General features: G+C 46.6%; 1 protein-coding gene across 1 annotated transcript in view; it reads right to left on the reverse strand.

Annotated features, from left to right (window-relative positions):
• AHCY (adenosylhomocysteinase) overlaps positions 1-8755 on the reverse strand; it is a 13269-nt gene extending 4514 nt beyond the window's left edge. The window contains exons 1-4 of the mRNA XM_045885630.3: positions 8617-8755; positions 3611-3801; positions 2436-2511; positions 802-951 (exon numbers count right to left, since the gene is read on the reverse strand). Coding sequence (XP_045741586.1) covers positions 802-951; positions 2436-2511; positions 3611-3801; positions 8617-8644 — 445 coding nt within the window. The 5' untranslated portion in view covers positions 8645-8755. The remainder of the gene's footprint in view (positions 1-801; positions 952-2435; positions 2512-3610; positions 3802-8616) is intronic.
• Between the last annotated feature and the right edge of the window lie 6248 nt (positions 8756-15003).

Here is a 15003-nt window from a genome sequence, read left to right on the forward strand (position 1 = left end):
TGGTCTCCCAGCCACGACCCATCTTCTACACAGAAGCCAGCAGCCATTTTTAATGTATATATTTTCAGATAAATCTTTTTTTTTTTTAAAGATTTTATTTATTTATTTGCAAGAGAGAGAATGAGAGAGAGCACAAGAGGGAGGAGGGTCAGAGGGAGAAGCAGACTCCCCGCTGAGCAGGGAGCCCGATGCGGGACTCGATCCCGGGACTCCAGGATCATGACCTGAGCCAAAGGCAGTCGCTTAACCGACTGAGCCACCCAGGCGCCCCAGATAAATCTTTTCAATACCACCCAATTACTTCTCTTTGCTCTCAGAATCAAGCCAAACTCTTCTCTCTCGGCCTGTTAAGTCCTTACACATCTGCCCTTAATTAAAGCTCCAGCCACACCCTGCAATTCTCCCCAGTGAAGGAAGCTGCCAAGCTGGCTTCCGTTCAGTTTCCTGAATAGTCCATTCTTTCCTGCCTCAGGGCCTTTGTACTCACTACCCCCCCTCTACATTCCTTCCCACCCTGATTTAACAAAGCTGACTCCTTCCCAGCTGTTCCCAGCCCTGGCCTTATGCTTGCCCTCAAACCAGACCTGAGCCAGGCCTCCCCCCACTGCCTCAGCCCCACACCATCAGAAATCAGGAGGACAGGCCCCAACACGTCTGCAGGAGCCTGCCATCTTCCCATTTTCCACAGAATGGGCTGCTCTAGGCAGTGGAGTTCTGCCAGGCCTGCTGCTTTCACGTGGGCAAGCAGGCCCCATCTAGACTATCAACACCCTGCCCACCCACCTACCCTACCCCACTTACCTGACAGGAGCTGTGGGTACTTGGTGTGAATGAGGTTGGTGAGGTCGCCTCCGTCATCCAGAATCATGTTGAGGGGCCCGTCCTTGAAGTACAGCGTCTGCTCGATGCACCACAGGTACTCCTCGTCCGTTTCACCCTTCCAGGCGTACACTGGAGGTCGAAGGGCACAGTACATCAGGGCCTGGCCCTCCCCACTGATGCCTGCTCCGGGGAACCACCTGAGCACAGCCAATTCGATCTCCTACCAAATTCCCATCCCCAGCCACCTCCAGCCCCTCTGAGGACTCAGGCGGTGAAAAGAACAGAACTTGGAACCAGATATATCTGAGTGCAAATCCTGGTTCTACATTCACCAGCTGTGTGACTCTGAGCAAATCACTTTACCTCTGCGAGCCTCAGTTTCTTCATCTCCAATAGTACTGCTTAAGTGAGACGGAAGCCAAGTACAGCCCCCCAGATATAGGTGTCTGGAAATAATTATTTCCTTCCCCACCCCCTTCTGTCTGGGCCCCAAGGATTGGGACATCAGCCTAGTGACCGGGGCTCCCACCCACAATGTCTACCGCTGGAATGAAGGTGCTACAGGATCAGTGAGCCACACTTAGGTGGACCCACGAGCCAAGATCCAAGATGCATTCTGCACTGGAAGGACTTGAGGGCCCAGCAGTCTCTGTGGTGGGTTGTCCTGGGCTAAGTCTGGCCAAAGAATTATTAATAGCAGCTACTAAGCATGGAGCACTTTCTCTGTGCCAGACATTAGTCCGACGACCTCATGCTCCATTTCATCCTTCCTCACAGTAACACTCTGAGGCAGGCATGCCCATCATTATCATTCACAGATGCCCAGAGAGGGGCTAAAAGGTGCCCAGGTCACTCAGCATGGGCATTCCAGAATCCAGGACTCCTAACTGCCAGCCCAGACTGGGTCATTGATGTTGGGCTCCCATGAATCTCCTGTGAGCAAACGAAACTGGCCAAACAGGCCCAGCTGCCCCCTCCCCCAAACTACAGCAGACAGTGGTCTTGAAAACAAGGCCTTTCCCAGAAAAGGGTCATGGAGCCAAATAAGGCTAAGGAGTGGGGGACCTGCCAGTCCAGGCTCTGGAAGGCTCCTCCCCCACCCAAACCTATGGCTGGTTAGAGGGAATTGTGAATGTCCAGTTAATCACCATCAGAGCTAACCACTTCCCTCCCCAAATCCCAGCAGACGTGTGCCTGTTTCTCTAGCAGCTTGTGATAAAGTCTTTCCTCAGCCCCCTAGACCATCAGACCCTAGGCAGCGGACCTCTGAGGCTCTTTTTCTGCCCGGTATCCCTCCCTGATTCTTTTGGAAATAGGCCTACATCTTCCTTTAAGGAACTTCCTCTCCTCAACATCATGTGGTTCCCAATCATAAGATCCCACCCTCCCTGGATACATGATTTGAGATGAGCCAATAAGTGCATTTCATAGGATTTTAGATGACAGTGGGACAAAACAGCTCTTTCCTTAAATTACTAGACTAGAATTCTTCAACCATGACTCCTCTCCCCCGCCATGGGAAAACCTGTCGCAGTGGGGGTCAGTGAAGTAAACAGGGAGAAGCAGAGCCCCAGCATGCACTCCCACATCCCTCGGCAGCAAACAGGACTCACCTGGAATGCCAGCCTTGGCAATGGCAGCAGCTGCATGGTCCTGGGTAGAGAAGATGTTGCAGCTGGACCACTGCACCTAGAACGGCCAACAAGACACGGCTGCTGGTCACAGACAGCTTATCCACTGGGTAGAGATCCAGCAAAGCCCTGCATCGAGCGGGAAGAGGCCCGGCAGGTTCTTCAACCATAGGCTGGGGACAACTGGTGAGTGGACTGGAGCCAGAGCATTAACGAAACCCAATTTAGGTTTTAAAACATCACCTGGTGCTGTGTGGAGGGCAAAGGGCTCCACAAGGAAGCAAGGAGACAAGTGAAGAAGCTGCTGTTAAGAGTTCAGACCAGAAATGCAATGGTAGCAGTGGAGGTGATGATGGGTCTATTCTGAAGGTTGAGATGACAGAATTTGCTGTGGGATTAGTTGTTGGGGAGAGAGAAAAAGGAGTCGGGGATGAACTGAGAGAACCTGGAAGGCTGGTGTTTCCATTTACTTACATAAGGAAGACTGCAGGAAGAGGAGGGGAACAGGAAATCATGAGTTTGGACATGTTGAGGTTGAGATGTCTATTAGATCTCTAAGTGGAGATGACTGACACATCGGCTGCTGGAGTTGCAGGGAGAAGTCCAGGCTACATATATACACGTATATTTGGGAGTCATACAGACAGTATTTAAAGCCATAAAATCAGACCACTGAGTGTGAATGTTGAAAAGAAATAAGAGGTCCAAGGACTGAATGTTGGTATACTCTGTTAGTTGGTTTTGGCTGCTCTTCCTGCCCCGTCTTGGGAAACCATCTTACTCCAAAACTCCCAGAGAGCTTAGAAGAGCTGCCAGCCATTGGTACTTATAACCCAGGCTGAAACAAGGACAGCGCACCATCCTTCTGGCACCGTGATTGCTCCATGGCGGGCATGTGACCCTGGGAGGGCCAATGAGAGGCAGTCGTTAGATGAATCAATGGGACATCACCGTTGAGTTTTTGCTACCCAGAGCTCCTCAGTCAGGAGGATGTGAGCAGAAGGAACTCAAACTATCTTCCAGTCAGGGCGAAAATATGCATAAGAATAGTCACCACAAAGGGCGGTGGCACTGTGACAAGCTTGGAGCCCCTGCTGGGCCCCAGGGGCACCGCATTGGACTTCTCCACCCCCCACAGGAAATGCGGAGGGCCTCACCTCTGCACCCAGGGCCACGAGGGTCTCAATGAGGACAGCTGTCTCCACAGTCATGTGTAGGCAGCCAGCGATGCGGGCACCTTTCAGGGGCTTAGAGGCCGAGTACATCTCCCTCATGCGCATCAGGCCCGGCATCTCATTCTCCGCGATGTCCAGGGCCTTGCGTCCCCAGGAGGCCAGGCTGATGTCGGCTGCAGGGCCAAGATGGATGGGAGTTCCATGAGCCGCCTCCTCCCAACCACAAAACACCACCATTCTCACTCATCCACTTGTGGACACAAAACACTAAAGTGAGCAATCTGGTCACCGCACTCTCACTCATTCAACAAGGACTTATGGAGCCAGGGCAGTCAAAGACAGACATGGTCCCTGCCTAACCCCAGCTTACAGCCTTGTGGGAGAACACATGTAAACAAAGAATCACACAGGTATGTGAAAATTACAACACAAGTAAGTGCCCCTTGAAAAATAGCTATCAGCCTATAACATACCTCCCACTACCCTTTTTTTTTTTTAAGATTTTATTTATTTATTTGAGAGAGAATGAGAGAGCAAGAGAGAGCATGAGAGGGGGGAGGGTCAGAGGGAGAAGCAGACACCCCGCTGAGCAGGGAGCCCTGAACTGAAGGCAGTCACCCAAGTGAGCCACCCAGGTACCCCCCACTACCCTTTCTGATGTCACCTACCAACCCCCTCATTCCCTAAAGATTTTGGCTCCCGGCGCTCCATCTTCCAAGTCATCATTCTGGAGACCTACCTAAGCTCCCCTTGCCTGTACCTGGAGGGTAACTGCTGAATTTGGCAGTTTGTTAGCAGGATCATCGGACTGCAACGCTCATCTACAAAGCCTCTGGCTTTGATGTTATCAGTAATGAGAGTTATATTTTGGCTTCTATCTGCCACCCCAAATGTCTCAAATTTGTCCAAATTCTCAGACAGGAAAGAAGAATACTATAATGAGCTCTCTCACCATCTCAATACTCTTCTCTCTAATAATCTCACCCTTTCTCTCTCCCAGGCCACACTAGCCCATTCCCTAGGTCAGTGGTTACAAACTTCCCTGGTAAGAGTCATCAGGCATACTTGTAAATCTCCCCTGGAAAAAAAGATTCAATAGTTCTAGGATGAGGGGACTCCTGGTGATTTTTATCTTTAGGGAAATTTAGATCCTGCCAATCACCCCAAGAGGTGGTGGGTGGGAGGGAAAGGACCGTAGAGAATTTAATAGTAACAAATAATAAAACTAAGTCCATGGGGCGCCTGGGTGGCTCAGTCAGTTAGGTGGCTGCCTTTGGCTCAGGTCATGATCCCGGGGTCCTGGGATCGAGCCCCGCGTCAGGCTCCCTGCTCAGCGGAGAGCCTGCTTCTCCCTCCCCCTCTGTCTGCCGCTCTGCCTGCTTGTGCTCTCTATCTCTGTTGAATGGATAAATAAAAATCTTTTAATAAATAAATAATAAATAAATAAATAAATAAATAAATAAATAAATAAATAAAACTAAGTCCGCTTCCTACTGTACCTCTAAACAATTTCAGAGAAGAAAATAATCCTCCCTCATGGGAGGGACAACTCCCACAGTGCCTCAATATACACCCCCTCCCCTTTCACCCTCCCACCCCACCCCCACCCATCCACCTTGGCAGGCCATCACCAATTCTGACCCCTTTGGAAATCTTTTTTTTTTTTTTAAGATTTTATTTATTTATTTGACAGAGAGGGACACAGCGAGAGAGGGAACACAAGCAAGGGGAGTGGGAGAGGGAGAAGCAGGCTTCCTGCGGAGCAAAGAGCCCGATGCGGGGCTCAATCCCAGGACCCTGGGATCATGACCTGAGCCAAAGGCAGCGGCTTAACGACTGACCCACCCAGGCGCCCCCCCTCTTTGGAAATCTTGATTTCAAAACCAACTCTGGCCATGTCCCATCTTTCCAATCCTCTCCCTCTGGAGCCCCAACTCCAATAAGGGCAAAGCTGATCAGGTCAGAACCTCTAATGCATTAATTCCACCAATTTCCACAGTCCCTCACCACACCACCTTCTATTCTCAACTTCTTCCACAGTTTTAAAATTTCCCTGTTCCCTCTGAAAACTCCTTGGCAAAACTCCCACCCTAGTTAAACCCAACCCTCCACTGCACCCAAGCCAGTGAGCCCAGCAGGAGGAAAATCACAACCATATGATGATGGTTGCACAACTCAATAAATTTGCTACAAATCATTGAATTGTATCTTTAAACGGGTGGATTTTATGGTATGGCAATTATACCTCTATAAAGTTCTTTTAAAAAATGCATTATATGGGGGCGTCTGGGTGGCTCAGTCTGTTAGGCTTCCAACTCTGGATTTCAGCTCAGGTCGGCTCAGGTTATGATCTCAGCGTTGTGAGATTGAGCCCTGCGTTGGGCTCCATGCTCAGTGTGGAGCCTCCTTAAGACTCTCTCTCTCCCTCTGCCCCCTACCTTGTACTATCTTGCGTGCGCACACACTCTCTCTCTTAAAAAAAAAAAAAAAGAAAAATTTAATCTTTTCCTACTCTGTCCAAACCCTTAACACCTCTCCTCATCAACTAATGACCTCACTTCAGAATTCATTGAGAAGAATTCAGAACTATGCCATATTTCCTTTGTGCAATCCACTAGTCCTCCTCCTCCGTAACAATAGATCAAGCACTCTTATTTTAAGAGAACAGTCTCTGCTGGATGGGGCTTGATCCCCTGTCCTCTCACCTTGCAGAACTTCACTACTCCGCTGAATCTGTTCTCAAGGTCTCCCAAGACTGGCCTGATCCTACATCTAATGGCCAATTATCTATGTTCATGTTTCTCCCTGAAGCAATGCTCCCACTAATTATGTCCTCCTGAGGATTATGCCTATCATCCTGTGGTTTTCTTCCTACTTTCCTGCCTCCTCTTCCTATAACTGGCTCTAATGTTTGGAAGACTTCAGGGCTCCATCATCTCCCTCTTCTCTCTTACCAGATGAGCTCATCACATTACAGTTTTAAATACCTTCCCTACGGCAACAACTCCTATGTTATTTCCAGCCCAAACTTCTCCCCGGGATTTAGAACTCCTATAATCCAATTTATCTACTCAGCATCTCTACTTGGATACCCACCCAGCTGGATCTACACATTTGAGCCCTTGGGACTCCTCCTCCCTGTCAAACTTTTACTTCCCCAATCTTCCCATTTTAGGAAATGAAACCATTTGACCAGCCACTCCAGACAAAATCTTAAGATTTCTTGATTCCTCTTTTCCCCTTTCACTGCCTCCCCCTCTTCCAGCCCCTCAGCAACATTCCAAATGGGCCCTCAACCCTGACCAGCTGATCTTGCCACAGTATGACAAGCCCCCATTCTAGCTCAGGCACTGATGAGACCTTGACTTAACCTTTCTGGGCTTCAGTTTCATGGGGGCAACTGGCTACTTGATAAGCTACTATTTACACAAAATCTTTTTTTTTTTTTGAAAATTTTTATTTATTTGAGAGAGCACAAGCCAGGAGAGGGGCAGAGGGCAAGGGAGAAGCAGACTCCCAATGAGCAGGACCCCAACTCGGGGCTCCATCCAGGACCCTGAGATTATAACCTGAGCCCAAGGCAGCCACCTAACCCACTTAGCCACCCAGGTGCCCTATTTCCACAGAATCTTTACAAGTCCTTCCTACTAGTGCCTCAGTTTCTTCCTCTGTATAATGGGATAAAGTCCACTTCCAAAGACTATTTTGTAAACACATGCAAATCACCAAATACACTGCAAGGGCTCCAAAAATACTGATGCCTTTCTCTAGGTTTAATGGTCTCTCTTTTTTTTTTTTTTAAGATTTTATTTATTTATTTGAGACAGAGAGAATGAGAGAGAGCACATGAGAGGGGGGAAGGTCAGAGAGAGAAGCAGGCTCCCCGCCGAGCAGGGAGCCCGATGCAGGACTCGATCCCAGGACTCCAGGATCATGACCTGAGCCGAAGGCAGTCGCTTAACCAACTGAGCCACCCAGGCGCCCGGTTTAATGGTCTCTTGAATTTACTTTAAAAACTGCTAGCAGCCTGAACAGGTTCGTGCTGAGAGTTCATTAGGTTTGCTCCAAGTGTGTTCACTTATATACAGTGGTGAAAAGGTGTGCTTAGAGGCCTTCAAGGCCTACGTTCATACCCTGCTCCAACACCTCCCGGCTGTACGATCTTGAGCAAGCTACCTTTATTCCTGTTTCTCGGCATACTCATCATCAAATGAGAAAATAATAGTCCCTTCCCTAAAAAACCGTGAGAATAAAATGAATTGATGTAGAATAAAGGTCAAAGGTGGTACCCATCCCATAGTAAACGCCCATGAAACATTAACTGTCAGTTTATCAACCTCAACCCATAGGACAGCAAGGATTTTTCTAAGCACTCCCAATTTTCGAGATTCTCTGCACGACTGTCCCTGCTGACCAGGAGAGTGACCCCAGAGGCTGAGTAACGAGCCCAAAGTCCCTTGTGGGTGGACTAGTGCCGGCCTCTGGCTCGCTCTCCAGGCCTCTCCTCCGCACACGCCTTACGGACTCCAGTGCCCTCGCCTTCCCTACAGGAAGCCCAGACCGGCATAGGCACTTGTTCGGGTCCACCCAGCTGGCCAAGGCGCCGGTCCAGGCCCAGACGGCAGGATCTTGGCCTCCTGGAGTAGGTCCCTGCAGGTGCCAACAGTCCCAGGCCGCGGCCAGGTGCGCGCTCTCCGGCTGGCCCAGCCTCCTCCAGCGCGACACGCCGCCACTTGGCGGCTCCGCAGCCCGCGCCCCTGCACCGGGCCTCGCGCGGCATGCCGGGACTTGTAGTCCACGGCCGCCTCCGACGACCGGCTCGCTGCAACACGAGAACTCCAACCCCCAGGCGGCCTCGCGCGGCCAAGATCAGCCGAGCCAAAGATTCAGGGGACCTTAAGCGCCCCGCGAGGGCCCCGCGGCCGCCTCCCCGACAGACCCCCGGCGGGCGCGGAGCCGACCCAGCTAGTTGCACTCCTGGAACTCACCGACTTTGTAGGGCAGTTTGTCCGACATGCTGGCAGAGTTTCCGCACAGAATGATGGACGAAGGGAGCTGGCCCTGGGGCTAGGGACTGGCACAGGAAGGGCGGCGCTGGGCAGGGATGTGCGGCAGGCGCTGGCGCCTTTAAATAGCCTCCTCTATCTTGCATATTCATGAGTCCCGCTAGCGCTGAGTGGTCCGGGGCGGGGCCCAACGCAAGGTGGGAGGGCGCAGGGGCTGGAACACCCTTCGAATCCTGCTGAGAAAAAAAACCCGATTTTGTCCGCGGTGGGTCTGGAAGAGAGCTCCGGGAGAGGCCTGAGAGCAAACCTGAGGCTCCCTTTCTTTCATTCGTTCAGCCGGGAAATCCATAGTCAAAACCTAGTGAAACTGCTATTCTAACCAGCTCACCTCCCTGAGCCGCAATTTCTTCATTAGTAAAATGGACCGAATGATACCTACCAAACGGATTATACGTAAAGTTGCAATATGTCAGATACCCAGCACATCCCAGATAATTCCACCCTCCCCTCCAGGTAACTGCTGTTATGAGTTTAGGTAAATTTGCATGCATTTTACTACTTTTACTACATATGTGTGTATCGTTAAACGTTTCATAGAATTCTTTCTGTATTTAAGACCTTTATATAAATGGTACCATACTGTACTTAGACTTCTGCAACTTGCTTTTTTCTGTCAATATTACATTTGTACGAGTCAAGCATATAGCTAAAAATGTACTTATTTTTACTTTTGCTGCTGGACAGCATTTCATGTATATGTTCCATGATTATCTGTTCTATTTGCTGATGTGCAGGTTATATACAGTCTATCGCTATTGCATACATGGAGCAATGGACATTTCTGTACTTGTCTCATAGTGCACACGTGTGGGTGTCTCTGGGGCAGAAATGTACCCGGGGGTGGAGTTTCTGGGCTGACATATTTGTAACTTTTCCTAGATATTGCCAAATTGCTTTCCAAGGTAGTTTTAACCATTTACCACCACCCACCCCCCCAGTATTATCTGAGAGGGTCTGTTTTTCCATATCTCTGTGACCACTTGTCAGTCTAGCAAATTTTTGTTGCCCTGATGGATGTGAAAATGTATCTCCTTGTATTTTTAACTGGCCACCTGAAGACCCTTTAACATCTCTCAAGGAACCCTACCCCCCCCCAACCCCCCAGCTGCTATTTTCTTCCTCCCCTTCTCAAACTTTTAAAGAGTTGTCCCTTTCCGGATCTGCACTTCTCACCTCCCACTCAGTTCTCAGCTGTGTGGCCTCTACCCCCAGGTCTTGGCTGAAATTTTTGCAGCCAAGGTCATCAGGAAACCTGGCTGAATCCAACAGATGTGCCTCAGCCTGCATTCCCACCCTCCTGCAGCACACAATAGACCTTTGGCTTTCTCTTTCCTGTCTCTCCTCCCAGTATTTATTCCTGTTCACTCAGTTCCTTCTCTGACCTTAGCAGCTTCCTCTTTCTCTAGTGCCTTTAGATGTTCCTTTTTCCTCTTGCTCTGCTCCTTCCTCTGCCATTTCACCCACACTTATGGCTGTTGTGACCATTTGTGTCAAGTTGATCCATGTGTCCATGGATTAAAACAGTGCCTTATGCCAGAAGCCACCTGTTTCCCTTCTCAATCACGTGCCCCTTCTCCCCACTCTGCGAGTTACTGCTATAGTGAATTTTGTCTTAATCATTCCTTTGCTTTTCTCTCTTTTTTTTCCCTTTTCTTTTTTTTTTTTTTTTTTAAGATTTTTATTTATTTGTTTGACAGAGAGAGACATAGTGAGAGCAGGAACACAAGCAGGGGGAGTAGGAGAGGGAGAAGCAGGGGGAGTAGGAGAGGGAGAAGCAGGCTTCCCGTGGAGCAGGGAGCCCGATATGGGACTCGATCCCAGGACCCTGGGATCATGACCTGAGCCAAAGGCAGATGCTTAACGACTGAGCCACCCAGGCGCCCCCTTTGCTTTTCTTAATGGGCCTTACTACCTATGTGACTATCCCTAAACAGCAATTTAGTTTTGACTGCTTTTTGCCTTTGTATAAATGAAATCATATTGTATATATTCTTCTGCAACTTGCTTTTCTCTCAACATGTTTTTGAGTCATTTGTGTAGATGGTGTAGCTATGGTTCATTTATTTTCTGTATAATCCATTGTATGAATGAATATACCACAATTTACAATTCATTAAATTGTTGATGGGCCCTGAGTTGTTACAGTTTTTTCTACTACAAATAATGCTGCTCTAACATTCTTCAGGTATGCTCATGTCCAACTTAGGTAATATGAAACTGTTTCCCAAAGTGGTTGCATCAGTCTATACCCCCACCAATTCTGGATAAAAATTATTGTTCTGTCCCATTACCAGCACATCCTGTTACCAATTTTTATTTTTTGCCAACCTGGCAGGTATGAAATGATCTCTTATTGTGGTTTTAATTTGGATGTCTGTGACTACTAATGAGGTTGAGCACTTATTCATATGCTGTTCATTTATATGAATCCTATCTGCGATCCTTTCTCTGTAAAAGTTCCATTCGTGTCTTGCCCATTTAAAAATAGATGGTTTGTTTTTCCTTTTCAATTAATAGGAATTCTTTGCATATTCTGGGTACATACCAATCGAACGTGTTGCAGATATCTTCTCCGGGTTTATGATTTATGAATTTCTCCTGTATTGTCTTCCCAAAGTTTTATGATTCAAATATGTATGTGGTTGGTATGAGGTAGGAATTCTGTTTCATTTTTTTTCCCATATGAATAAGCAGTTGTCCCAGTGCCACTGAGTGCGTCCTTTCCCCAGGGGCCTACAGTGCCATCTCCATCACAGATTAAATGTCCATAAATACATGGTTTTTTCTGCACTCTGTATTTTGACACATTGATCTATGCCAACTCTACCCTGTTGAAATGACTAAAGCTTTACAGTAAATAGTAAATCTTTTATTTTTTAATTTTTTCTTAGGTAAGCTCCATGCCCAATGTGGGGCTTGAACTCATGACCCTGAGATCAAGAGTGGCATGCTCTACCAACTAAGCCAGACAGGAGCCCCTAAAGCTTTCTAGTAAATCTTGATATCTGGTAGGGGAAGCCCCCACCCCGGCCACCATGTTCTTCAAGAGTATACAATTTATGGGGTGCCTGGGTGGCTCAGTCGTTAAGCGTCTGCCTTCAGTTCAGGTTATGATCCCAGGGTACTGAGATTGAGCCCCGCATCGGGCTACTTGCTCAGCGAGGAGCCTGCTTCTCCCTCTGCCTGCCACTCCCCCTGCTTGTGTTCTCCCTCTCTTTCTCTCTCTGACAAATAAATAAAATCTAAAAAAAGAGAGTATACAATTGGTAAACAGTGATATACACAGAACTTAAGTATTATACAGATGAATTTTGACAAATACATACATCCATGTAACCTGTACCCCAGCAAGATGAGAGAGTATGTATGAGGATAATTTTTTTTTTAAGTTTACATGGAGTGGATGTATCACACAGGTTTTTCCATTTTTTCACTATTAGAACTGCGATGAGTTTTCATTCACACAGAGTTCTCTATATATTTTGGATCATTTCCTTGAGGGGAAAAATCCTAGAATTTGGAGTAACTTGATCAAAGGACATAAGCAGCAAGAGAGAAGCAGGCTCCAGGCTGAGCAGGACCCCAGGATCATGACCAGAGCAAAAGGCAAATGCTTAACCAACTGAGCCACCCAGGTGCCCCTAAACATAAGCATTTTTAAGGCTCCTCCTGATTTTATTGCCATAGCTTCTAAAAATTATCTGTGGTGTCTGAGTTTATGTTACTGCATGTTTACCAGCATCTATATTATCCTTGTTTTTGTTTGGGTTATTTTTTATTTTTTTATTTTTTTGCTAATTTAGTAGGTGAAAATGATACATTGTTGAAATGTACATTTCTGCACCATTGGAACAAAATGTTCCTGCTCCAGAATGAACCTAGCGAGAACATTCCACTAAAAGTTGCCCACAATCTATCTGATTCTGTGCTTATATATAGCACAGATACTTTATTTTCCAGTTTGTTTCTTCAGAAGTGATTTCCATCCCCCTTTCACTGTTATCCTTCTCTGGTGGAGAGAACTTCACCTGGCCCATTGCCTGTCAAGTCTCAAACTTCCTTGTCTATGCTCCTGCTGTGAACCTTGGGGAGGCACATCCTCTTTCTGAGCCTCATTTTCCTCTACTCTAAAATGGGAATAAGAATAATAATATCACTTTAGAGGGTTAGTGTAATCAAAAAGTACTTTACCTTCACATGGATACAGCAATTTACAGGTTACAAAGCACTTTTAAGTCCATTTTCTTACTTTGGAAGATTAATAAATTTTTCTGTTAAACAGATGTGAAATGCAAAAAATATAGAAAAGTATAAAAAAGAAAAACTAATTCAGAGAGATGACTATTCAGAGACTATGACTATTACCTTTTTGATAAATTTCCTCCTGGTCTCTTCTCATTATATCTATATGCTTTCTATATCTGAGATCATATTGTATAGACTGTCTTATACCTCTTTTTTTAAAGATTTTATTTATTCATTTGACAGAGAGAGAACAAGCAGAGGGAGAGGGAGAAGCAGGCTCCCCACTGAGCAGGGAGCCCAACCAAGGGACTTGATCCCAGGACCCCAGATCATGACCTGAGCCGAAGGCAGTTGCTTAATCAACTGAGCCACCCAGGCGCCCCTATACCTCCTTTTTTTATACCTAAAATTATCACGTGAGCTAGCTTCATAATGCTCTCAATTTGTGCCTGGTTGTATTCAAAGTGCTTCATAAATAGTAGCTCATTTAATCCTCATAATATTAAGTAGGTTTTCCTCACATTGCAAATGAGGAGACTGGCACAGAAAGGTTAAGTAATTTCCATAGTTAACACAGTTAATAAGTAAACTAGAATTTCAACACAGGTGGTCAGACTCCAAAATTTGTTCCTAACTCCGATATTACGCAGTTTTTCTTATTACAGAAATTCCAGCCTATGGATGTATCACAATTTATGTAGCCAAACATCTCATTTCAGTTTCTCTGAAATAACATGTCCCACCTTTGATACATTGCGGCTTCAGATAAACAAACAGAAATAGAACTGCTTGCTTAAGGAATATCAGTATTTGTCAAAGTCCTTTTTTTAAAAAATATTTATTTTGGGGGGGAGAGCGTGGGAGGGAGGGGCAGAGAGAGAGGGAGAGAATCTCAAGCCGACTCCCCACTGAGCACAGAGCCCAGACACAGGGCTCCATCTCACTACCCAGAGATCATGACCTGAGCCAAAACAAAGACTCGGTCACTTAACTGACTGAGCCACCCAGGAGCCCCAGTATTTGTCAAAGTCTTGATCCAACTTGCCAAATTACCCTCCAGAAATTTGGTTCCTATTCTTGATACTCTCCAAAATTGGGTATAATTATAAAATTTCAAGTATTTTCTAATTTACTGGGTGAGAAAAACTTGGCCATACACCCTCCAACCATAAGCATTATCCTTTTTTAATAAACTTTTTATTTTGAGATAATTGAAGATTCGCATGCAGGTGTAAGAAATAATACAAAGTGATTCCCATGGTCCCTTTATCCTGTTTCCCCCAATGATGACATCTTGTAAAACTGCACAATATCACAACCAGGATATTGACATTGATACAGTCAAGATACAAAACATTTACATCACCACAAGAATCCCTCATGTTGCAAACCATAAGAGAATCTTAGGAAACAAAGTGAGGGTTGCTGGAGGGGAGGGAGTTGGAGGATGGGATAACTGAGTGATAGACATTGGGGAGGGTATGTGTTGTAATGAGCCCTGGGTATTATATAAGACTGATGAATCACCGACCTGTACCGCTGAAACAAATAACGCATTATATGTTAATTAATTGAATTTAAATTTTAGAAAAAGAATAACAGAAGTTTGTAACATCAAATCTCAGTTTGGTAGGGATACTTGTTAGATCTTGAAATAAATGTGTCATTTAAAATGAAAAAAAAAAGGGGGCGCCTGGGTGGCTTAGCTATTGGGCGTCTGCCTTCGGCTCAGGTCATGATCCTGGGGTCCTGGGATCGAGCCCCGCATCGGGCTCCCTGCTTGGCAGGAAGCCTGCTTCTCCCTCTCCCACTCCCCCTGCTTGTGTTCCCTCTCTCGCTGTGTCTCTCTCTGTCAAATAAATAAAATCTTAAAAAAAAAAAAAATCCCTCATGTTGCTCTTTTATAGCCACACCTACTTCTCTCCTGCTTCTATTCCCCCAACCACTAATCTTTAGTCCATCTCTATAATTTTGTCATTTCAAGAATGCTATATAGGGTGCTTGGGTGGCTCAGTTGGTTAAGCATCTGCCTTCAGCTCAGGTCATGATCTCAGGGTCCTCGGA

This window comes from Mirounga angustirostris, unplaced genomic scaffold (assembly GCF_029215605.1).
Source record: "Mirounga angustirostris isolate CCGP_5_RB_7025 unplaced genomic scaffold, mMirAng1.0.hap1 SCAF_10, whole genome shotgun sequence".
In the NCBI taxonomy this organism is placed as follows: Eukaryota; Metazoa; Chordata; class Mammalia; order Carnivora; family Phocidae; genus Mirounga; species Mirounga angustirostris.